The sequence below is a fragment of the Phyllobates terribilis genome, unplaced genomic scaffold (assembly GCF_046119375.1).
Source record: "Phyllobates terribilis strain yellow unplaced genomic scaffold, ASM4611937v1 Scaffold_4__5_contigs__length_816908805, whole genome shotgun sequence".
NCBI lineage: Eukaryota > Metazoa > Chordata > Amphibia > Anura > Dendrobatidae > Phyllobates > Phyllobates terribilis.
Genome location: NW_027362764.1, coordinates 402,727,346 through 402,751,642, shown reverse-complemented (window position 1 = coordinate 402,751,642; position 24,297 = coordinate 402,727,346). Strand labels below are relative to the sequence as shown.

The 24,297-nt window shown below is 41.2% G+C and overlaps 1 protein-coding gene across 3 annotated transcripts in view; it reads right to left on the bottom strand.

Annotated features, from left to right (window-relative positions):
* The window catches only part of LOC141265441 (NFX1-type zinc finger-containing protein 1-like), a 325,904-nt gene that overhangs the window by 227,531 nt on the left and 74,076 nt on the right, over positions 1-24,297 (bottom strand). For all 3 annotated transcript variants that reach the window (XM_073678552.1, XM_073678553.1, XM_073678551.1), the window contains 3 exons: positions 14,429-14,626; positions 10,332-10,478; positions 10,039-10,212 (listed from right to left, as the gene is read on the bottom strand). In XM_073678552.1, the coding sequence (XP_073534653.1) occupies positions 10,039-10,212; positions 10,332-10,478; positions 14,429-14,626 (519 nt within the window). The remainder of the gene's footprint in view (positions 1-10,038; positions 10,213-10,331; positions 10,479-14,428; positions 14,627-24,297) is intronic.

Genomic DNA, 24,297 nt, shown 5'->3' with positions numbered 1-24,297 from the left:
ACCCAAGAGTTTATTTTTGACGCCGTTCCTTGTGCGGTATAAGTGATTAGACGACTTTATTCTTCAGGTCGGTGTGATTACAGCAATGCCAGAATCATATGGGGTTTTTATGACTGACAGCTGTCACACACTAAAAGACGCATTTTTTGTAAAATCTAGTTTTTGCATCGCCATATTTTGAGAGCGATAATTTTTCCAGATTTTGGCAGATAGTCATGTGACGGCTCGTTTTTTGAGGGATGACTTGACGTTGTTATTGGTGCCATTTTCAGGCACGTGACATATTTTGATCGCTTTCTATTCCGATTTTTGGGAGGCAGAATAAACAAAAACCAACAATTCAGGAATTGTTTTGTTTTTTTTTTTTTATTCTGTTCCGCGTGTGGTAAAATTGATGAGGTAGCTTTATTCTTCGGGTCAGTACGTTTACAGCGGTACCACATTTGTATCATTTTTCTATGTTTTGGCGCTTATACACAATAAAAGCTATTTTATAGAAAAAAATATTTTTTAGCATCGCTTTATTCTGAGAGCTAGAACTTTTTTATTTTTCCGCTGATGGAGCTGTATGGCGGCTTGTTTTTTGCGGGACGAGATGACGTTTTCAGCGGTAACATTTTTATTTATATGCGTCTTTTTGATCGCGTGTTATTCCACTTTTTGTTTGGCGGTATGGTGATAAAGCATTGTTTTTTGCTTCGTTTTTTTTTTTTTTTTTTTTTTACCGTGTTCACTGAAGGGGTTAACTAGTGGGACAGTTTTATAGGTCAGGTTGTTCCGGACGCGGCGATACCAAATATGTGTACTTTTATTGTTTTGTTTTATTTTTTTTATAATAATATTTATTGATGGGTACATTATATTTTTATTTTTGGTGGATTATTTTTTTTATTTTTTTTTTTATATTTTTGCAATTTTTTTTTTTTTTTCCACTTTCAGACAGTTTATACACTTTATTACTTTGTCCCACTCTGGGACTTTCACTTTTTTTTCTCTGATCGCCTGCATGGCATAGGAATGGAGCACCATCCCTATGCCATGCAGGCTGTCAGCGGTGCACAGTGTGAAGATTGTTTGGAGATGCACTGCGCATGTCCAAACAATCTTCCTGCTGTCTGGTGACCCGGATGTTGTCATGACGACATCGGGTCGTCATGGCAACACCCGGGAAGCCTTTGCAGACTGCGCTGGAAGCCGGAAGAGGAGGTGAGTATCGGCGATCACATCCACTTGCCCCCGCAATGCCGCGATCGACTTCGATCGACTTCGATCGCAGCATCGCAGGGGTTAATGTGCTGGGAGCGGTGCAGGACCGCTCCCTGCACATAGTACCGGGTGTCAGCTGTGACAATCAGCTGACACCCGGCGGCGATCGCGCCCGCACAGCCTGTGTGCGCGCGCGATCGCGATGACGTACTAATACGGGTCTGGCTCTTAAGTCCCAGGGCACAGACGCGTATTAGTACATCAGATGTTGTTAAGGGGTTAATAAGATTCTGAAAAAATGCTGGAGCATTGGTGAGACCAAAAGGCATAACCAGATTCTCAAAATGACCCACAGGAGTGTTAAAAGCAGTCTTCCATTCATCACCCTCTTTCATGCGCAACAAATTGTATGCCCCCCGGAGATCAATTTTAGAGAACCACTTGGCCCCCACTAACTGGTTAAACAAATCAGGAATCAATGGCAGTGGGTAAGGATTGCGTACAGTAATTTTATTAATCTCACGAAAGTCCAGACAAGGACGTAAACCGCCATCTTTTTTTTTAACAAAAAAAAATCCAACAGCCACAGGAGACTTGGAAGGCCTAATGTGACCGGCGGCCAAGCTTGTCTGTATGTATTCCTCCAAAGCCTTTCTCTCAGGAATAGTAAGATTAAATAAACGACTTTTAGGAAGAGTCGCTCCAGGGACAAATTCAATGGTACAATCATAGTCTCTATGGGGAGGCAAAATATGTGACTCCTCTTCAGAAAAAACTCTCCAAAAATCCCGAATAGGTACAGGTAATTCCCCTTTTTCCACCGCAGCAAAACGTCCGTTACAACACTTGTCATAACATTTAGGGCTCCAGGACTTAATTTCATTGGTAGACCAATCCAGTACAGGATTATGCAATTTTAACCAGGGCAACCCCAATATTACTGGAGAAGGCAAATTATTCAATACTACCAAATCCAAATTCTCTTGATGAACACCATTAATAGTGAGGGGAAACTCACAGACCTTGTGAGTAACACTCTTCAAGGGAGAGCCATCAACAGAAACCACAGAAATAGGGGATGACAAAGGTTTGGGTTTTAATGTAAGTTTTTCCAAGAATCCCCCATCAATCACATTCAGAGTAGAACCACAATCCACAAATACCCGAAATTCAATTAATTCTTCCTGAGCAGCGGTAGTAGCAGACAGGAATACTCCCTTAGTATTTAAACAGGCTATACGTGCATAACTGACCATTTTTTTTTCTTTGTTCATACGAAGCACACAGTTCTTAATAAAATGACCAGAATTTAAGCAATAGAAGCACAAACTTTCAGAAAGACTGCGGTCTTTTTCCTGAGAGCGGGGTGTCATCGCCCCAATCTCCATCGGCTCTCCTTTGTCAGCACAGACCCTCTCAAGACTCGGAGCTGACATAGCAGAGGATTTGCTCTCATTAACCCTTGCACGCAGTCTCCTGTCCACCCGTATAGCTAATAGAATAGCCTCCTGCAAGTTTCCAGGTGTGGGATAAGCAATCAGCAAATCTTTAACCCTTTCACCTAGCCCCGCAAGAAACAAACTTTTCAAAGCTGAATCGTTCCACCCCACCTGGGCAGACCACCGACGGAAGTGAGAACAATATTTTTCCACATTACCTGATCCCTGCCTCAAACGTCTCAATTCAGACTCAGCAGATGAGACACACGATCAGGATCATCGTACAACAAACCCAAAGCAGAAAAAAAACTATCCACTGATCTAAAGCACGGATCACTAGGTTGGAGAGAAAAAGCCCATCACTGAGGATCCTTGCACAAAAGTGACATTATGAACCCTATGCGCTGTGATTCATCACCAGAGGATCCGGGTCTTAAACGAAAATACAATAAACAAGCATTCTTAAAAGAAAAAAAATCTTGTTGTTCACCAAAAAATAGATCAGGCAGACGTACCTTTGGCTCCACAAAATGTGCTCCAGAACAGCTACTCACGTGTTGTTGGAGCTCGGCCACCTCCAGAGAGAGTCCCTGCAAGCGTTGAGCCAAATCTTGAACCGAGACCATGATGGAAACTGGAGGTCTTTCCTAAGAGAAATTCTTTGGGCTGGACTTACTGTTATGATCTGCTACAAGCACTAAGGAAAGACAGGAGATCTGTCCCTACAATAGAACTAAACTAGATCCCTAAGATGTAACGGGGAACCTGATCCTGCGATCAGACCCGCTAAAGTCCTCAGCTAGTCTGTACGAAGACCTATAGATGCAAGGGAGGGATCCCTACAAGAACTAGGGACTGGGATAAAGTTGGACACCTCCTAGCAGAAATTGTAGCAGTAAAGACAAACACACAACATAGAACATAGAGGTCAGAAGGCCTAGCAAAACTAACAGAGAAAGGTAAAAGAGTACCAAGCTAGCTCAAGAGTAGAAAATACAATGAAGTCCAGCAAGGCCAGGAGGGCGGAGCCGGATTAAATAGGCAAAAATGGTCATGTGACCAGCAAACTAGAAAAAACCTAACAGGAGAGTTCTAACAGCACCATTGGCACTGCTGGCAGCAACCGTTCCAACTGTAGTACCAAACGCAGTTAAAACTTTGTCTCCTTTACCTCTGACAAGGGTATCAGTGGTGATTAAGTGGAGGACATAATGGAATACATGTTATATCACTCATCTGAGTCACAGCAGAATGACGTAGCCTCTGACAGTGAAACCATCAGCTAGAATCATTGTTCTGCTCAGTCCACCTCCTCCACCACTATAACATATATTGTATATAGCAAAATTTAAATTCCGTCAATGACAATAGTTTTTATTCTGCCCCTTGGTCCCCTAATCCACAGCACAAAAGGGAGTAAAAAAGATAATTAAAAAGAAATCTTATTTCAGTTATTTTATTGCATGAGATGAGTAGTAAGCCTTTGAAATGGAGAGGGAGGAGATGGAGTACACAATCCTAATGTTTAAATATGTGTTGCAGGCTCTGCAAGCCATGATGGTAGGGGCACTGGCAGTGGTAGGAGCACTCTAAGTCTGGGCAAATTTCTTGTTGGAAATCAGGTGGGTGGGCAAGGAGCTAAGGCTATTTTCCAAATAGAGGCAACTGTGAACAGAGTCATGGATAATGTTGCTGATGAACTGGAACCAAATTGGGTTGCCAGAGAGGTAATCAGATTTGGAGGGTGGTGAAGCTAACACGATAGATCAGACTTGATGTCCAACTAAAAGATCTTCTGAGGGAAGATCTGATTGTTCTACTGTAAGGTCTGGAGCAAGTGATGCCATGACTATTGTTACAAGAGGCTCAACAGGTACCTGAAAACCCTGGTTCTGGTCATGCTGATGGAGATTCCTATGTGTGGGCATGGCAAGAAAGGGAATTCATTTCAATATTGCCAGAGGACCGATCTATTGCCAATCTATTGCCATGTATATCCTGGCACTACATCACTCCTCATGATCGTCTTTCTGGTAACACAGTTCACACCTGCAAGTTGTGCCTTGTCATTAGCTCCATAATCCTAGTCTACTGCCTTCTCTACTCTCCTGTGTCATCAGTTAGCCTTTTGTGTGCTCAAGGAACATGCATCCAGCAATTTGTTTGTGTGGAAACTGAACTTCCACATGACTAAGTTCACCACAATCAATGCCAAACCACCTAGATTATACTGCCTTTTGCAAAAGAATAGCATGCACTCAGCCCCAATGGAAGATACTGTATCTAGCAGCTGTTATTTATTTAAAAAACGCCTTCTATGCTAGGTTTTGACACAAAAAGCTAAATTTTTCCAAAACAAAATTTATAGTCTTTGGTGTTTCAATACGTCTTGTGGTAGATCAGCTCACTCGGCTATGCATTGAGGTATAAACGGAACACTGTCTCTTTAAACTTTCAGTTAGTTTATTTAAGCAGCATAAACCAATGTAAAGTTCATGAAAAGAAACACAGCCCATCCGGCCTAACGGCAAACAAAATAAGAAAAGAGTCCAGCAAAGTCCTTGCACCGGCCGGGGTCCGGCCACTCCGGGTTAGCAAAAATAAAACACACAGTTCAGGGTTAGCAGGGACAAACACACACTCCTCTCTCTTGAGGCCACGCCAGATACTGAACACCACCTGAGTCAAAAGGCTGGCTTTTTATAGCCTCTAAACCAGGCCATTGAGTGGAGATAGGGTGGATAGTTTCCTCTCCAGCACTTAGCTATCCACTTGTAAAGCATGCCCTTGTAACTCTGGCTATTAACCCTCTCTGCACCTAATGAGCAGGAGAAATCTCCATGTTTTACATCACTTTAGCAAAAAGTCTCAGAGACACGTATCTCCCCTCCAGTATTCTGCCAGTGACAGTCACAGTCTCATGACTCATCTTCTTTCTAATATTTGGTGAAATTAAATTTTATTGTGCCGGCATCTGATGTGACTTTCCCTGATAGCATTCTGCACAGAACTGGGCCACTGCACAAGGCAGGGTACAAAAGTCAAAATTGTTGTAACTTATCTAACAAAAATTCTTGGAATCCTGAAAATGCAATTTTCTTTTTGTTGTAATTGTTAATGAATTTTTGGGGCTGGCGAATTGACATATTATCAGAATAAGATGTGTTCCCAGTTCATGGAAGCTTCCGTCTGAACAACCAGATTCAGTTGTACTTGCACTGTGTATTTTCTCCAGCAGATATCTTGAGCCCTGATGCCATAGACTTCTTGCTCAGCAGATTGGAAAGAAGTGGCCAGTTTGCTATGAACGTCCAGTCTCCAGTATGCTGCTAAACAGGGGATTTAGGCTATGTGCCCACGTAGCGTTTTTGTAGCGTTTTTGCGGCGTATTTACGGCCGTGAAAACGCTTGTAAAACAGTCTGCCATGCAAAGCAATGTGAATTCGGATGTGCTGTGTACATGATGCGCTAATTTGCACACCGAATTCGCATTGGTTTGCAAAACGCAGCATGACCAATTCTACAGCGATTACGCTGCAGCGTAATCGCGGTGTGTGTGGTACCTGGGATGAAGTGGAGACTACAACTCCTCTTCATCCCGGCTACCACGCGGTGAAAAAAAGAAATAAAAAAGCTAAAAATAAACAAAACCTGTGGCGGCCCCCGGTCTCCTTCGGTCTGCTCCCGGCCGCGTCTTCTCTCTTCAGCGTCCTGCAGTGTACTGTCAGGACCTGCGGTGACGTCATTTAGTCACCTGATGGTCACGCGACCGCTGACGTCGGCAGTCAGGTGATGGTCGCGTGACCATCAGCTGACTGACGTCACCGCAGGTCCTGACAGTACACTGCGGGACACTTAAGAGACCACAGAGCAGACCGGGGGCCGCGCGGAGAGGTGAATATACAGGTTTCTTTTATTTTTAACGTTTTAATTCTTTTTTTGTTTTTTACTATAGAAGCTGCATTTAAAGCATCTAAGTTGTTCACACATTATAAATCCATGCCGGTTGCATGGATTTATATTGTGTGATCAACTTGTCAAGCACTTTTCCAAGTGATGCTCAAACTCGCTTGGAAAAGTGCTTGAGAAAACGCATGTAAAAACGCTTCTCTCTGGCAGAAAAAACGCATGTAAATGTGCATGCGTTTTTTCTGCCAGAGAGGCAAAAACACTGCATCAATTCTGCTACGTGGGCACATAGCCTTAGAGTGGCCGGTGACTTTCTCACATCCGACTGAACAAACTTTTTTGCGACTTTTTTTCCACAGCATGGAAAACTTTACATTTGTCAAAATGAAAGAGGTATAGATCAGCACCGACTTTCATTCATCTGTGGTTGAGACCAATTATATTATCAGTATATTATCATCTGCCTGTCCATTACACAATTTTGCTGCCGCCAGTGCTGATGGCCCACGCTCTGTCGGGCATCTACTCCCTGTCCATTATGTAATCTACAGCAATTTTGCTTCTGGGGATTCCGTTCTCCTTGCCTGCACCGTCCTGTTTCTCTACCATGCGGCTTCTATCGCTGCAACTGCCACTGCACAGCCACACTGAGTTTTATAGAGCCAGACTGTACTTCTGCTGGGAAACAGACTCACTTGAGGGTATACAAGCATGAAACCGCTCCCAAAATTGGGCTAATTTTTGAAAAGCTAATTTACAATTTGTTATTAACTTTGAAAACAGCTAGGCTGTCCCTGCTATTTAAAAGGAAGAGTTAATTTTTGGATAACTCAATATAAAGCCTTCATAATTGTTTGATCATTATTATAATAGCAAATCTATTGTGGATCTCAAAAAGGGATACTTTTTTAACAACTACAGTAGTTAAAAAGCCATTAATTCTTCACTTTCAGACCAGTACACCTGTTTATGCTTCCTAAATAGAAGGATAATTTTTAGATGGCTTGTGATAAGCTATCGATTCCTCACTTAGCAAAAAAAAGCACTTGATATTCCCCAAAGAGGGATAGTTTTTTTGCACCAAGAGGTGTGTAAAAACTTCTGCTTGTGGCTGTCGAAACAAAAACAGCAAGGAAGGCATCAGCTCCCCAAAAAATGATAGTTTTTAAGTATCCTAGTCTGATACTGCAGTGTGTCCTTATATAAGCTGTTAGTTACTACCCATGTTGTTCACATGCAGCATTTACGCTGCTTTTCTTCTGCAGTCAAACGTTTGTTTTGGCAGTAACAAAGCTGTGTACAAAATGCCCGCGTGTTGGTGTTTTTGCTGCTCTTTCGTCACATCTTTTGCAACATTGTTTGGGTGTAGATTACATGTGTGCTTTGTCTATAGTACATGTTTAATAAAGTTAGTTTTATTGACCACAAATATTTAAAAAACACCATGAAAAATGCTACTAAAACATTTGTTGCATTTTTTTTTTACTTTGTTATTGCTTTTTTATGGGTGATAAAATCTCATAGCTTTTGCAGCTTTTAATCTGCATAAAAAAACAGCAAAAAAAATGCTACATGAGAACATAGCCTAAAAAGGCTTTGCATTTGTTTTGTACTATAACAATAACAGGAGAAGACCTGTTTTGAAAATAACTTCTATATCACGGTTTCAGATTGTAATAAGCCCACTTTTTCTACCACTACAGAGTTATTCTTGGATATGTGGAGTTTGAAAAGTGGTTAAGTTATAACATAGTCTTAAAGAGACATACACAAATAAACAGACAAACATTTAAAGGGATTTTTGAGAAAAGGAAGATGAAATGGAAGAGTACCGTATTTTTCGGACCTTAAAACGCACTTTTTTCCTTCCAAATTTGGGAGGAAAATGGGGGGTGCATCTTTTGAGCTGAACGTTGCGTACCTGAGATGGTGGTGGAGCCGGATCGCGGGGCCTCCCTCCTTCAAGAACCCTGCAGTGGTGGTGGCGGCGGCAGCAAAAGAGGAGGAGGTGAGATGCTGCGGGTATCTGACTGGTGGCCGGCGCAGGTTGGACTGGATGTGGGCAGTGTCTGGCTGCGGGCCAGGGCGGTGAGCGGCGCAGGTTTCCGGTGTGGGCGGCCATCTTCCTGAAGCTGTGATCCACAGGAAAATGGCCGCCCAAGCCAGAGCATACGCTGACTTGTAGCTCGGGCGGCCATTTTCCTGTAGAGCACAGCTTCAGGAAGATGGCCTCGCACACCGGAAACCTGCGCCACTCATTGCGCCGGCCCACAGCCAGACACTGCCAGCATCCAGTCCCAGTCCCTAGGGACGCCTCGGTGGCATGCAGCCAGACCACGGTTCCGGCCCTCAGGCAGGCCCCAATCGCCAAACACCAGCCCTCAGCCATGCACCGGGCCTCAGCAAGGCCTCCAGCCAGGTATCGCCCCCCAGCCAGGCACCGGACCCCAGCCACCTCTTCTGCTGCAGCTGCCAGGTTCCTGAGGAAGGGAACGGAGGGCCCTGCAATCCTGCTCCACTGCAACTTCCAGCTGCTGGAGCACCGGATTCCTGAAGGACCCTGCCTCCTGTGACCCGCGCTCCACCGCCCCCCAGGTAAGATACTGTACCTATTAAGACTATAAGAGAGACACCCATCTTCTAAAAATATTTTTTTTCTATATTCCACCCCAAAATTTGGGGTGCGTCTTATGGTCCGGCGGATCTTATAGTCTGAAAAATACGGTATATGAAATAGTTTGGGCAAGCCATAATTCAACAATTTCTGCAGCTGCAACAGAAGCATCAACAGCAGCTGCTATAACATCTGCAGCAGCTGCAAACGTCAGCAGAAAATGATAATACAACAGCAGGAAGTGTTTGTCCTGTCTGAGAAATGGCACAAGAAAAACATGAGTGCTAATAATAGTCTGAGCTGTAATACAAACTTCTCTCCAGAACTTGATGCCCACAGATGAGGAGTATGTGAATCTCATGGTCTTCAAGAGAATAGCAAAATGTGAGGAGCTATCAGCTGACCCAAGGTAGATGTGGTGGCACCTTTCAACTTGGAGCCACAAAAGGCATACCATGATTTGGATGAGCAAGATGTAAAACAATCACCATAGACTTAAAGGTGTGATCTTTGCCTAACTTGGTGTGAACATGCATGTACATATGGATTGTGTACACAATTGGACTTATGCAGAAAACCTGCCACCGCGGTCAAAGATGGATGACCACATTCACCTTGTGAAAAAATGGAAGCAGCTGGAGGAAACCTCACCATACCGATTACAAAAAGAATGGTCCTAGACAAATTTACCAGATCCCTTCATAATTGTCTATGGAGACAGAGGCTCTGCTGCATAATCTCACCTCTGCTCTCCACTCTCAATCATGAAGTGGAGGTGGCATCTGCGAAGAGAAGAATAGAGGAGCAGAGAACTGCAAGTTACAAACAAATTAGCCTTAAGAAATTGTTTTGGATCATTTGGTTGCTCACCAGAAGACATTGTGCTGTGCTGGGCACCTGCGGTATGGTGTATCTTCTGTCTTGTCCCTGTTCCACCTCTGCTCTCAGACTGTGGTCTTCCTTTTCGATTTCTATACGCTTTACTTTCTATGCTAGAAATATCAGAAACGTCTCCAACTGCACCTAATGACTTAAATGGGTTATCTAAATGAAAAGGTAATGGAAACAACAACATTAGTCTTTGCCAGTTTAATAACAAGTAAAGTCATTGCAAACTTGTGGTATTTAGAAGAATAAGCAAGCAAATGACAACTGTTACACACCTGCGGCATGATGCACCTTCTGTCTTGTCCCTGTTCCACCTCTGCTCTCAGACTGTGGTCTTCCTTTCCGATTTCTATACGCTTTACTTTCTATGCTAGAAATATCAGAAACGTCTCTAACTGCACCTAATAACCTAAATGGGTCATCTAAATGAAAAGGAAATGGAAACAACAGCATTAGTCTTTGCTAGTTTAATAACAAGTAAAGACATTGCAAACTTGTGGTATTTAGAAGAATAAGCAAGCAAATGACAACTGTTACACACATCTCCTTTCCTAGCCACATCTTGCTTTGCTGTTTTACATATATTCCCAGAATTCAATAAACGATGAACTGTTTAAAATTACAGTAAAATTCCCTTAAGAAATGTTATGGATTATCAAATCGTAAGTGAAATATAAAGCCAGTTCTTGAGGACAGAGAAGCTCCAGGAAGAAAATCTAAACTGGTAATGCAAACAAAATGTTATGTTCTAATCACTTTGCTTTACTCTGCTTGGTCTGCTGCTTCTGATTTTGTGACACACTACATTATATTACAGTTCTGTGTTAGAAACAAATGCCATATGAGCAAATTTCCTACATTATTAAATGTTAAATAATCTATCTGATACAAATGTGGGCAGTGTTTTAAATTCCTACTGAATGCCAAAGTATGCAATTTGTTTAAAAAATGTTTGCCATTGGGCTGACAGTATTATGTAGCTTATCAATACTATATATAGTAACACTGAGAAATATGTGTCCCATACTATTATTCTAATAGTGCACTCATATATGTACAATAGTTGGTACATGGTGGTATGGATGGAAATTAATTTATTTTTTTAAAGAGGACCTATCACCAAATGTTGAATAAGACACACAATGTAATAATAATAATAATAATAATATTAATAATGCAGAATAAAACTTTTTTAATTTAGGGGCTTAAATTGCCTCATTCTCTCCCTGTATATTTAATTGAGCCTAGTTACCTCTGCACACCTTGCTGTGCTATATGAATATATCTTTGACATAGTGGTTTGTGATTTTTCTTACCTGTCATCTAGATGCGTTAGTTATGGGATGTTTGTACATGTTACTATGCATAAAGACAGATTACTGTGTACAAGCACCCCTGGATTATTGTTGATGTCTGTATAAATTGATATACCCACCTTTTGTGATGTGAGAATATATATAGATATTACCTTCATACTTCAATGTCCAGGTTCACCCACCCATTTTTCCATCTGTGATGTTTTCTTTTACGATGTTTATGTTTTTTTTTAAATGTATCTAAATAAAGTATTTGCAATTATATTTTTGACCACCCAATTCTTTGCTATATTTTTTGGTGTCTATGTATTGTCAACCAGTCTGCCCTCCTCAGCAAAGACATGTGCTGTAGCACAGTAGACCTGATTAACTGACAGCTTACAGCTCTCATCTCCAGTAACCAGTGTGGGAGAGGGGGAGTGATGCAAAGTTGAGTCTCATTGCAAACACTTCTAGTACCTTTCCACTCAAATTCAAATGAGCCATATTGGCTTGATCAAATACACACTACCATTTCCAAAGCAAATACAACCCCTGGCAAAAATTATGAAATCACCGGGCTCGGAGGATGTTCATTCAGTTGTTTAATGTTGTTGAAAAAAAGCAGATCACAGGCATGGCACAAAACTAAAGCCATTTCAAATGGCAACTTTAGGGCTTTAAGAAACACTAAAAGAAATCAAGATTAAAAATGTGGTACTCAGTAAGGGTAATTTTTTTCAGACCAAGCAGAGGGAAAAAATTATGGAATCACTCAATTTTGAGGAAAAAATTATGGAATCACCCTGTAAATTTTCATTTCCAAAACTAACACCTGCATCAAATTAGATCTGCTCGTTAGTCTGCATCTAAAAAGGAGTGATCACACCTTGGAGAGCTGTTTCACCAAGTGGACTGACTTGAATCATGGCTCCAACACAAGAGATGTCAATTGAAACAAAGGAGAGGATTATCAAACTCTTAAAAGAAGGTAAATCATCACGCAATGTTGCAAAATATGTTGGTTGTTCACAGTCAGCTGTGTCTAAAATCTGGACCAAATACAAACAATATGGGAAGGCTGTTAAAGGCAAACATACTGGTAGACCAAGGAAGACATCAAAGCGTCAAGACCGGAAACTTAAAGCAATATTTCTCCAAAACAGGAAATGCACAACAAAACAAATGAGGAAAAAATAGGAGGAAAATGGAGTCAATGTCTGTGACCGAACTGTAAGAAACCGCATAAAGGAAATGGGATTTACACACAGAAAAGCTAAACATAAGCCATCATTAACACAGAAACAGAAAAAAACAAGGTTACAATGGGCTAAGGAAAATCAATCGTGGACTGTGGATGACCGGATGAAAGTCATATTCAGTGATGAATCGCGAATCTGCATTGGGCAAGGTGATGATGCTGGAACTTTTGTTTGGTGCTGTTCCATTGAGATTTATAAAGATGACTGCATGAAGAGAACATGCAAATTTCCACAGTCATTGATGATATGGGGCTGCATGTCAGGTAAAGGAACTGGGGAGATGACTGTCATTTACATCTTCAATAAATTCCAAAGTTTACATTGATATTTTGGACAGTTTTCTTATCCCATCAATTGAAAGGATGTTTGGGGACGATGACATAATTTTTCAAGATGATAATGCATCCTGCCATTGAGCAAAAACTGTGAAAACATTCCTTGAAAGAAGACACATAAGGTCAATGTCATGGCCTGCAAATAGTCCGGATCTCAATCCAATTGAAAATCTTTGGTGGAAGTTGAAGAAAATGGTCCATGACAAGGCTCCAACCTGCAAAGCTGATCTGGAAACAGCAATCAGAGAAAGTTGGAGCCAGATTGGTGAAGAGTACTGTTTGTCACTCATAAGTCCATGCCTCAGAGACTGCAAGCTGTTATTAATGCCAGAGGTGGTGCAGCAAAATACTAGTGATGTATTGGAGTGTTCTTTTGTGTGTTTGCTTTCCATGATTCCATAATTTTTCCCTCAGAAATGAGTGATTCCATAATTTTTTCCCTCTGCTTGGTCTGAAAAAAATTACCCTCACTGAATACCACATTTTTTATCTTGATTTCTTTTAGTGTTTCTTAAAGCCCTAAAGTTGCCATTTGAAATGACTTTAGTTTTGTGCCATGTCTGTGATCTGCTTTTTTTCAACAACATTAAACAACTGAATGAACATCCTCTGAGCCCGGTGATTCCATAATTTTTGCCAGGGGTTGTATAATGCTGCCAACTCTACTTTAGTGCCTCTCCCATCACACTGACTGCTGAAGAATGAGAGCTGTTAATCACACTCAGGTCTGCTGTGCTCCAGCACAGGTAATCACTTTACAGTGAGGAGAGCAGACTATGTCATTATGTCTCACATAGAGCCTGTTTAAAGCTATAGTGAGAGTGAATTATTTTTACCCATGTATGTGGATGCCAGAACTGGCAACACTATGGAAGTAGAAGTGTGTGTGAAAACTTTCCTACAGCTCTGGGTTTGTTTTTTCTAGCCAGCATATTAAAATACATTTCAGAACTACCAGTAAAGCTAAATGGATCCCTTATTGACCACATTGTTTCCCCTTGACTTGGATGAGTCTCTATGGCTATAATGAAAGTAAGATCCTGTGTGATGTGCTGTTCCACCCGCCATACATCTTTAATAAGACCGCTTTGCCTGATGAAATTTGGGACATTCCCTTTGGTAGTGGGGTGGGGGCTTGTATAGCATAGATCAAAAGCATAAGTTGCCCTATGCATGATCTATAATGCATCTCCCTTCAGTGTTCACTTAATATGCAAGATTCTCTGGGTCATTTCTTCATCTTTGATATCTAAACTTTATTTGGCAAAGCTAGTTGAGGCTATTTTAAGCCCTGGATGATTTTTCAATTTGTGGTAAAGTATTGATAAAGAGTCTAGCTTCTCATTTGGGCTTATAAGATCATCAAATTTCCCTACCTTCTCAGATTCTCTAGGCAGCCTGTTAAATTACAGAGCCCTTTTCAAAATTGTTTTATTTTAAACAGGTAGTCAAAAAGTTTCTGCATGTGCACACAAGGTACCTTTAATCAAAGATCCAGCCAAGTTTTGGCTACCATATCTCAGAGGACTTTTGTGGCGATTCGATAACCTCCCCGGTGTACCATAGCGCTGTTGTTGGCTTCCATGGCCTGATGCCTGAACTTGTGGATTACCATTTCTTCTACCACCAGTTGTGTCATTTTGTTGTGTTCTAGCTCTGTAGGCTCCTTGAGCTGCACCTGGAAGATAAAATTATTTAAAGTGAGCTACAAAGTTTTATGACAAAGAAATTGAAACACAAAAAAATGTAAGCTTGTGCTACATAGAAGCTTTTTGTAGTACAACTGATGTGGCAAAAATGACAGCTATAGCCTTACTTTAGACTGCAACTGTAGCTAAGGACAATAATTCTTAGCAACATGTATATAAGCAACTACCGTAAATGGAATTCTGAGCCTTTAAAATAAGATTCATTTTGTACTTTTTTTGTTTTGTGTAAATAAGCAACAATCTGTAACAAATAGATTATTAAAGAAACAGCTGTTTTGTGGTCATTAGTTGTTAAACATGCTGCACTCCACAATGGTAATAGATATGAAAAAAAATAAGAAAAAAAAGATTTTAAAAAGTTGGCCATACACACCAAAGGTATATTGACTAAATGTGTCATCTTTTGTAGGACCAGCCAACACCTAATATATATGAGGGTCTAAAGACTACTCCCCCAGGGCAAAAGTCAAGAAATAATGATTGAGCAGTTGGATTTTTATGCCAAACTTTTTTTTTTTGCTTTTCTAAAAGGTACATAAACTATGACATAAAATCAGCAATAATTGTAGGTCATAACAGATAGCACAGATAGATAGATTTTTTTTATGTAACTCTGGTAGCAGTGGAAAAAGAAAATTAGTTGGGCTATAGTAGATTCACTCATGCGAGACAATAGGGTGGATTATACAAATGACACTCAGCTCAAACTCTGATCAGAGTTTGATAGGAATGTTAGCATAGTGTGATCTGATTCTCTTGGATAAGATAAACAGGGCACTCTGAGGATCGATAACAAAGTTTCTCTATCTTCTCCATTGTGTGAGTCTGTGGAAATCAGACTGCACGCAAATGTCATCTGAGTGCAGTCCAATGTTTTCCACGCAGCCATATACTTGAACGGGTAAGTTGCATCTGATCTAAACTGTAGACAGGATCTAATTTTGCATCATTGACTTAGTTTCTGTTTTTTTTCCTTTTCCTCTATTTGTTCATTTGCACATACATGTACATATTTATATACTTGCTTTTAAATACCTTATTTTTTGTAGCAGAATCATTTTTTGCATATGTCTGTTTAAGGGTTAAAAATCTGATCTGATTTCAAGTGTGATGAATTATACCTGTTTGTATATAAGTGCTGCATGCCCAACAACCCTTAATACGACTAAGGGCCAAAACGCATAATCGGATGGTTCTCTTTTTGTTCTCCATGTTTGATATAGCTTACTACTATTTTCAGAAGACTTAGGGCTCGCTCACACAGCCGTATATTCTCTCATATGAGAGAATCAGGACAATTATGCTAATGACATTCGGTTCACTCTCTGTCAGAGCTGGATCTGAGTGTCATCTTGCTGCAATCCGATGCTCTTGCATGAGAGAATCACAGCACAGGTGTGGAGATGGCGGAGAACTTAATTTCTCCATCTTCTCCATTGTCTCTGTGAGTGTACATCGGACTGCCTTCGGATGACATTTGAAAGCAGTCCGATGTTTCACTCACACCTTCAGACTTATATGGGTGCGTGTGATCTGATTATTATCGGAGGCACTAAAGCCCCCATCTCACATAGCGAGATCGCTGCTGTGTCACGGTTTTGGTGACGCAACAGCGACTTCACCAGCGATGTCGCTATGTGTGACACTTTGCAACGATCAGGCCCCTGCTGTGAGGTCGCTGATCGCTGCAAAGTGTCCTGGACCATTTTTTGGTCGTTGCTCTCCCGCTGGTCAGCACACATCGCAGTTTGTGACCAGCGGGAACAGCGATCAGGCTGGTAACTATGGTAAACAACAGGTTACTAGGGGCACACGCGCACCTAGTAACCCATTGTTTATCATGGTTACGAGTCTGCTAAAGTGAGCGGTAACCTCCCGCTCACTGTAGCAGAGTGTATGCTGCGATTGTTTACTCATGCTGAAGCGGCACAAGAAAAAAACCTATAGTATAACATTGGGCCTTGTGCTATCCGATGAAACATTGGATAGCACATGGCTGTGTTATACAGTTATATGAAAAAGTTTGGGCACCCCTATTAATCTTAAGCTTAATGTTTTATAAAAATTGGTGTTTTTGCAACAGCTATTTCAGTTTGATATATGTAATAACTGTTGGACACAGTAATGTTTCTGGCTTGAAATGAGGTTTATTGTACTAACAGAAAATGTGCAATCTGCATTCAAACAAAATTTGCCAAGGGCATAAGTATGGGCACCCTTACCATTTTCTTGTTTTAAATACGCCTACCTACTTTTTACTGACTTACTAAAGCACTTTTTTTGTTTTTGTAATCTCATTGAGCTTTGAACTTCATAGCCAGGTGTATGCAATCATGAGAAAAGCTACTTAAAGTGGCCACTTGCAAGTTGTTCTCCTGTTTGAATCTCCTCTGAAGAGTGGCATCATGGACTCCTCAAAACAACTGTCAAATGTTCTGAAAACAAAGATTATTCAACATAGTTGTTCAGGGGAAGGATACAAAAAGCTGTCTCAGAGATTTAACTTGTCAGTTTCCACTGTGAGGAACATAGTAAGGAAATGGAAAACACAGGGACAGTTCTTGTTAAGGCCAGAAGTGGCAGGCCAAGAAAAACATCAGAAAGGCAGAGAAGAAGAATGGTGAGATCAGTCAAGGACAATCCTCAGACCACCTCCAGAGAGCTGCAGCATCAACTTGCTGCAGATTGTGTCACTGTGCATCGGTCAACTATACAACGCACTTTGCACAAGGAGAAGCTGTATGGGAGAGTGAGGCGAAAGAAGCCGTTTCTGCAAGCACGCCACAAACAGAGTCGGCTGAGGTATGCAAAAGCACATTTGGAGAAGCCAATTTCTTTTTGGAAGAAGGTCCTGTGGACTGATGAAACCAAGATTGAGTTGTTTGGTCATACAAAAAGGCGTTATGCATGGCAGCAAAAAAACACAGCATTCCAAGAAAAACACTTGCTACCCACAGTAAAATTTGGTGGAGGTTCCATCATGCTTTGGGGCTGTGTGACCAATGCCGGCATCGGGAATCTTGTTAAAGTTGAGGGACGCATGGATTCCACTCAGTATCAGCAGATTCTTGACAATAATGTTCAAGAATCAGTGACAAAGTTGAAGCTACGCAGAGGATGGATCTTTCAGCAAGACAATGATCCAAAACACCACTCCAAATATACTCAGGCATTCACGCAGAAGAACAATTACAATGTTCTGGAATGGCCATCCCAGTCCCCAGACCTGAATATCATTGAACATCTGTGGGATCATTTGAAGAGGGCTGTCCATGCTCGGCGACCATCAAACTTAACTGAACTGGAATTGTTTTGTAAAGAGGAATGGTCAAAAATACCTTCATCCAGGATCCAGGAAATCATTAAAAGCTACAGGAAGCGACTAGAGGCTGCTATTTTTGCAAAAGGAGGATCTACTAAATATTAATGTCACTTTTCTGGTGAGGTGCCCATACTTATGCTCCTGTCAAATTTTGTTTGAATGCAGATTGCACATTTTCTGTAAGTACAATAAACCTCATTTCAAGGCAGAAACATTACTGTGTCCAACAGTTATTACATATATATTAACTGAAATAGCTGTTGCAAAAACACCAATTTTTATAAAACATTAAGCTTAAGATTAATAGGGGTGCCCAAACTTTTTCATATAACTGTATGCCAGTGTGAGCGAGCCCTAAAACAAACATTGATTTTATTATATTTTGGACACTGGCATCGTTTCTCTTCCTATTACAGTAGCAACCAAAAGTTTTGCTTTTTTTTTTTTTTAAAGTGTGATTACTTCTGTCTGGTTGTTGTGATGCAATTTCACTGGTGATGAATTTAAAGTTCATGAAGTTGTCATCATGCGGGACTTTAATTTTAACGAAACTGCTTTTGAATATAGGTATGGTCATTTAATTGAAGAAAACTAACTGCCAAAAATTTTGCATATACTATTTATTGATCACAACATAGAGAGTAATTGATTGCTTACAATGCAATAACTTAGTATTTTGTAGCATAACCTCTTGCTTTAATTACTGCACCACACCGGGGCATTGAAGCCACTAGGGTCTTCAAGACATCTTGAGGGATCTTGCTCCATTCCATTTGCGAATCTGCAAACAATTCATCCCTACTGCTATGGGTACGGCTCCAACTCGTCGCCCTAAAGGAGTTGTCCAGTACTTTTAAAAATATGCCAATGTGTTTTAATGATAAATATAAGCTTCTTTCTAATTACCTCCTGGTGCTGTTTCTGCCTGTGAGAGGCGCTATCGGTGGCTGCTCACAGGCAGCACGTGACCCCCGGCTGCAGCCGGCTCTGACATCCACTGACGTCAAGACAAGTCCAGGCTGCAGCCGAGGGTCCCTCTTCCGCATTCCACTGGTGGCTGCTGGGTTGTGGGCGGGGTTATCCTGCGTGTCACACCCGGCATCCACCGCGCGCTCTCCCTGTCCCCATTCATTGGGAAAGCACGCGGTGGATGCTGGGTGTGACGCAGGGGAATAACCCCGCCCACAATCCAGCAGCCACTGCGGGGACCCCAGCGCTGAGTCACGCCTCACTTGACGTGATGTCAGCGGGGATCACGTGCCGCCTGTGAGCGGCCACCGATAGCACCGCTCACAGGCAGAAACAGCACCAGGAGGTAATTAGAAAGAAGCTTCTATTTATCATTAAAACACATTGGCATATTTTTAAAAGTACTGGACAACCCTTTAACTCATCCCAAAGGTGCTCTATAGGGGGTAAATCAGGTGATTGGCTTGGCCATTGCAACAGGAGAACATTTTTCTCTGCTAACCAATTGTTGACTAAATTGGATGTGTGCTTAGAATCATTGTCTTACTGGAATCTCCATCCCCCTGCCTACTTTGGTTTTACCATATGGCAGAATTACATTCTCTATTATGTCCTTGTACATGGTAGCATTCATATTTCCATCAATTCTATGCAGAGGGCCAATGGCAAATGCAGAAAAGCAGCCCCAAACCATGACATTGCCACCACCATGTTTCACTGTAGGTGTTTGGTATCTTACATCATTAGGTTTTCCAATTGTGCAGTATAGTGCTTGCCATCACTACCAAACAGATTGAACTTGGATTCATCCGACCACAACCCATTAGATCAATCTGTCTCTTTCCGTTGGCTGTGTTCTTTGGCAAAGTCAAGTCGGTACTTCTGGTTCTTTGCAGAGATGAAAGGCTTCTTGACTGGAACTCGTGTATTCAACCCTACATGCAAAATCTGTACAGCACTTTAATGGACATTAGATACTGAAATATTTTCTTAATAATGTGATCAACTCTTGAGGAAGTTTTCCGTGGTCGTACACTTCTAGGTTTGTCAGCTGTTCCATAACCTTCATTTTCTTTCTTTAATATACGTGACACTTGACTCTGAGAACAGTTGAATTCCATAGCTACCTCTTTTTGGCTTTTGCCTGACTTTGCTCTCAGAATAATAAGCTTTTGTATCACTTCTGCTACAGTTTTCTGACTGGTAAGTTAAATTTTGCTGATCTTCTTGTGGCCTTTGCCTTTCTTGTGTAAAGAAATTATCTTCTTTCTCAGGTCTGATGACATTTCTCTTCCATGTGGTGCCATTGCTGACAGCATGAAAAGGGAAAAGGTTTTCTTTGTTAAGTAACACTGTTTTATAGTCAACTGGCTCCTGCCACCTGTTTAATGAATAAATAGACTTACCTATAGTTGAATTCTTGTTAATTAGAAGCTTTGCTCCTAAGAATTTTATTGGAGTGTACTCACATGGTCGTGAATGAATTTGTTAGGAAAATTACTTTTTTGGGTGTTCAAAATAGCAAATCTTGTTTGCAATCAATGGACCACATTTGTGGGAGCATTTTGTTGTATGGTATCACATAGAATGTCCGCTGTGTGATATGCATCCTCAAATTGGCCATTTTGGAAGGTGCATATCCCACAGTGGACATTGGAGCACTCCAGCCTAATATAGCCTAATTTTGTAAAATATGAGATGAAACTCCCCTGTAGAGAGATACCTAAATACCCTATTGGACTGAAAACATGGATGAAATTGTTACATTATACGCATCATATTGTCATTAAATGAATATATGAACAGGATTTCTTTGCTTTAACTAGAACAATAAGGATGTTTTGTTTCTTCTATATTTTGGGGGGTCTTTTGATCTAAATAGAGCTATTTAGCTGAACTGACTACTGTCAAGATTACCTGTCATCCATGTTTATCATGAGAGAACCTATTGACTTTTCTGTATGAGTAGGCTTTGTTGTGGCTGCAAACTATTTTTATTTATTTTAATATTGAAATGTATGTCTTAACTCTCACAGTTTGCTTCATATGATATATAGAGTGAGTTGCTTTCTATTGGGATTTGGAATTGGTGTGGTTTATTCCTTTTCCCCCCTTTTTGCTTTATATGACGAGGAGATATAATGACCTATAAGGTCAACTATGTCCTTAGATCACCGTTTCCCTTTTCCCAGGCACAAAACAAATGGAATAAGGGAAAGTGAGGGCTGAGGTATTTAGGTATAAAGAACCTAGAGAATCTTGGTTCCTGAAGGCAGACTATATCAGCAGATCAAAACGTTAAAATTAAAGGCTTTGGAATGCTTAATGACAGACGATTTTTTTTTTTTTTTTACTATCGTCCTAAAAAACTAACAGACAGGTAGTTGCTAATAGAGGCAACTACCTATCAGTTGTAACTAATGCAAACTCAGAGCAGTCCCTGACCGCTCCTGCCGGTGATTCAGCTGCTCCATGTCAACAGAGCAGCTCTTCTTCTGAGCTGCTCTGTTGATGGGGCTTCAATTCCGATGTCATGCTGATTAACAGCCAGCTCCCTGCAGTCAGGCAGTGGGGAGCTCGCCGTCAATCGGCATGACATCACAGTCATGCCCCATCAACAGAGCAGAGCTAAAGAAAAGCCACTGCACTGTCAACGTGATATCAGCAGAAGTCACTGAATTTTGTGACTGCTCTGTGCCGGTGCTGGGCATAACAGGCAGGTAGTTAGCAGCTACCTGCCTGTTAGTTCATAGATACATTGTAAAAAAAAAATATTGCCAGAAAACCCCTTAGGGGGCCTTAATCTTCAGTGCCTCTTTTTTACTCCACTGAGTATTAAGTGAATTGTGCCCCCACAATGGGCAAAAATGCCGGGGATGTTGAATGTGTATTTCGGCTGACACCCTGCTGCATTGCTCCCAATCAGATCTAGCACTGATCGGGGCCGTTTAACCCCTTTGATGCTGCTGTCAGTTGCAACAGCAGCATTTAGGTTGTTAAAAGAGACACAAAAAAATGCACAAATAATTGGTAACGTGATATCCGGTACAACACAAAACTATAAAACTTTCACCTTATTTATTCCATACAATGAATACTGTAAAAAATAAAAAGAACCAAAATGTACCTTTTTCATCATGTTGAAAAAATGAAAAACAAAAAAAATGGAGGAGCAGTCAAAAAGTTGTAAGTAAATAAAATGGTATCTTTGTAAATGCCAACTTGTTCTGCAAAAAAAAGCCCTCATACACTTATGTTGATAAAAAAAAGAAGTTACAGCTCTAAGAATATTGCAATGCAAAAACAAATTATTTAATGTAAAATATTGTTTTTAATGAGTAAAAGCAGCAAAGAGTAAAAAACTCAGATGAATCTAATATCTGTGCTCACACTGACCCGAAGAAAAAAGATGTCTTATCGCATTTACTGCACAGTAAACAGCGGAAAAAAATAAAACCATAAATGAAATGCTGACTTTGGTTCTTCTACACCTGAAAAATCAGAATAAAAAGTGATCAAAAAATGTTATGCTCACCAAAAATATTCAACTTCAGCTCATCCCAGAAAACAATAAGCCCTGAATACAGCTTTGTTGGCCAAAGCATAAAAAAGATATAGCTCTCAGAATATGAGGATGCAAAAATAATTTTTTATAACAATGCATTTTTAGTGTGTGAAAGTAGCAAACAAGAAAACTAGTAACAGATAAATCTGGCAGGAGAGATGTCACTTTATGTGGTAATAACTATGGAATTCTTCTTCCAATTCCAGTGACTCTGAGATTGTCTGTAAGCGACACATTGCACTTCTTGATAGTGGTAAATTTAACTTGATAAAATGTACGATTATTTATAAAAATATTGAAATTTGGAGAAAGGATTGAAGAATTTGTCAGTGAATTTTTATGCCCTTATAAGCCTACGTTCCCATGACAAGCTTCAGGTAAGTTTTGATGTTGTTGAATTTCTGTAGTATTTCTGCACCTATTAAAGAGAATCTGTCAGCAGGTTTTTGCTATGTAATCTGAAGACAGCAGGAGATAGAGGCTCAAACACAGAATTCAGGGTTGTGTCACTTGTCAAACAGCGTGCTGTAGTTTACTAACTGTGAAGAATTTATCACTAAGAGATTAACATTGCCGGGCAAATCTGGCAACTCCGCTCCTGTGATAAGCAGCTCATTGTCTATGGACTTTATATACAGAGAGCCTGGTGTGGGCGGGGTTAGCTTTCTCAGCTCTGCTTCATTCTAAATCTAAAAGCTCTGATTGTGAACAGAACAACTGCACCCAGTAAACTAAGTGATACATTATTGGATTCAGCTACTCTTTACCTACATCAGGCTGCTCTCAGATGAGATAGCAAAAACCTACTGACAGATTCAGTTTAAGTAAATTAGGTACCGTATTTTTCGGACTATAAGACGCACCGGACCATAAGACGTACCTTGGTTTTAGAGGAGGAAAATAAAAAAAAAATGTAAGCAAAAAATGTGGTCATGATGCACTTTTTGAAGGGGGAGGGGGTCTTCTGTTGACACTGGTATAGGGGTAATGTCCCCCAATTCTGACAATATCCCCCATCCTGGTATATATGGCTCCCCCCCTTCCTTTTATACGTGGTCCCCATCCCCATCCTGGTACGCCTAGCATCCCTCTCCCTCCATCCTGGTATGCATGGAACCCCTCCATCCTGGTATGCATGGCACCCCTCATCCTTATCCTGGTATGCATGGCACCCCTCATCCTTATCCTGGTATGCATGGCATAGCAATCCCCATCCTGGTATGCATGGCACCCCTAATCCCTATCCTGGTATGCATGGCACAGCAATCCCCATCCTGGTATGCATGGCACAGCAATCCCCATCTTGGTATGCATGGCACCCCTCATCCCTATCCTGGTATGCATGGCACCCCTCATCCCTGTCCTGGTATGCATGGCACCCCTCATCCGTGTCCTGGTATGCATGGCACCCCTAATCACTATCCTGGTATGCATGGCACCCCTAATCCCTATCCTGGTATGCATGACACCCCTAATCCCTATCCTGGTATGCATGGCCCCCCTAATCCCCATCATGCTGCACATTAAAAAAAAAATAAACACTCCTACTCACCTTTCTTCTCTCCTCCATCGCTGCGTCCTGTCTGCCTGCACTGATCTATCCATGTGAGCCGAGCATTGCGTCACTGCCATGCGCGGCTCACAAGGAGAGATCAGCTGCCAGAAGTCACTGCTCCCCATGCCCGGACTGTGTGAGCGGGGAGCAGTGACTTCACTCTCCTTCATAGTCGGCACACAGCATAGCCGCACTGCGGCTCCTGCAGCTGCGGGCTATCTTGTGTGCC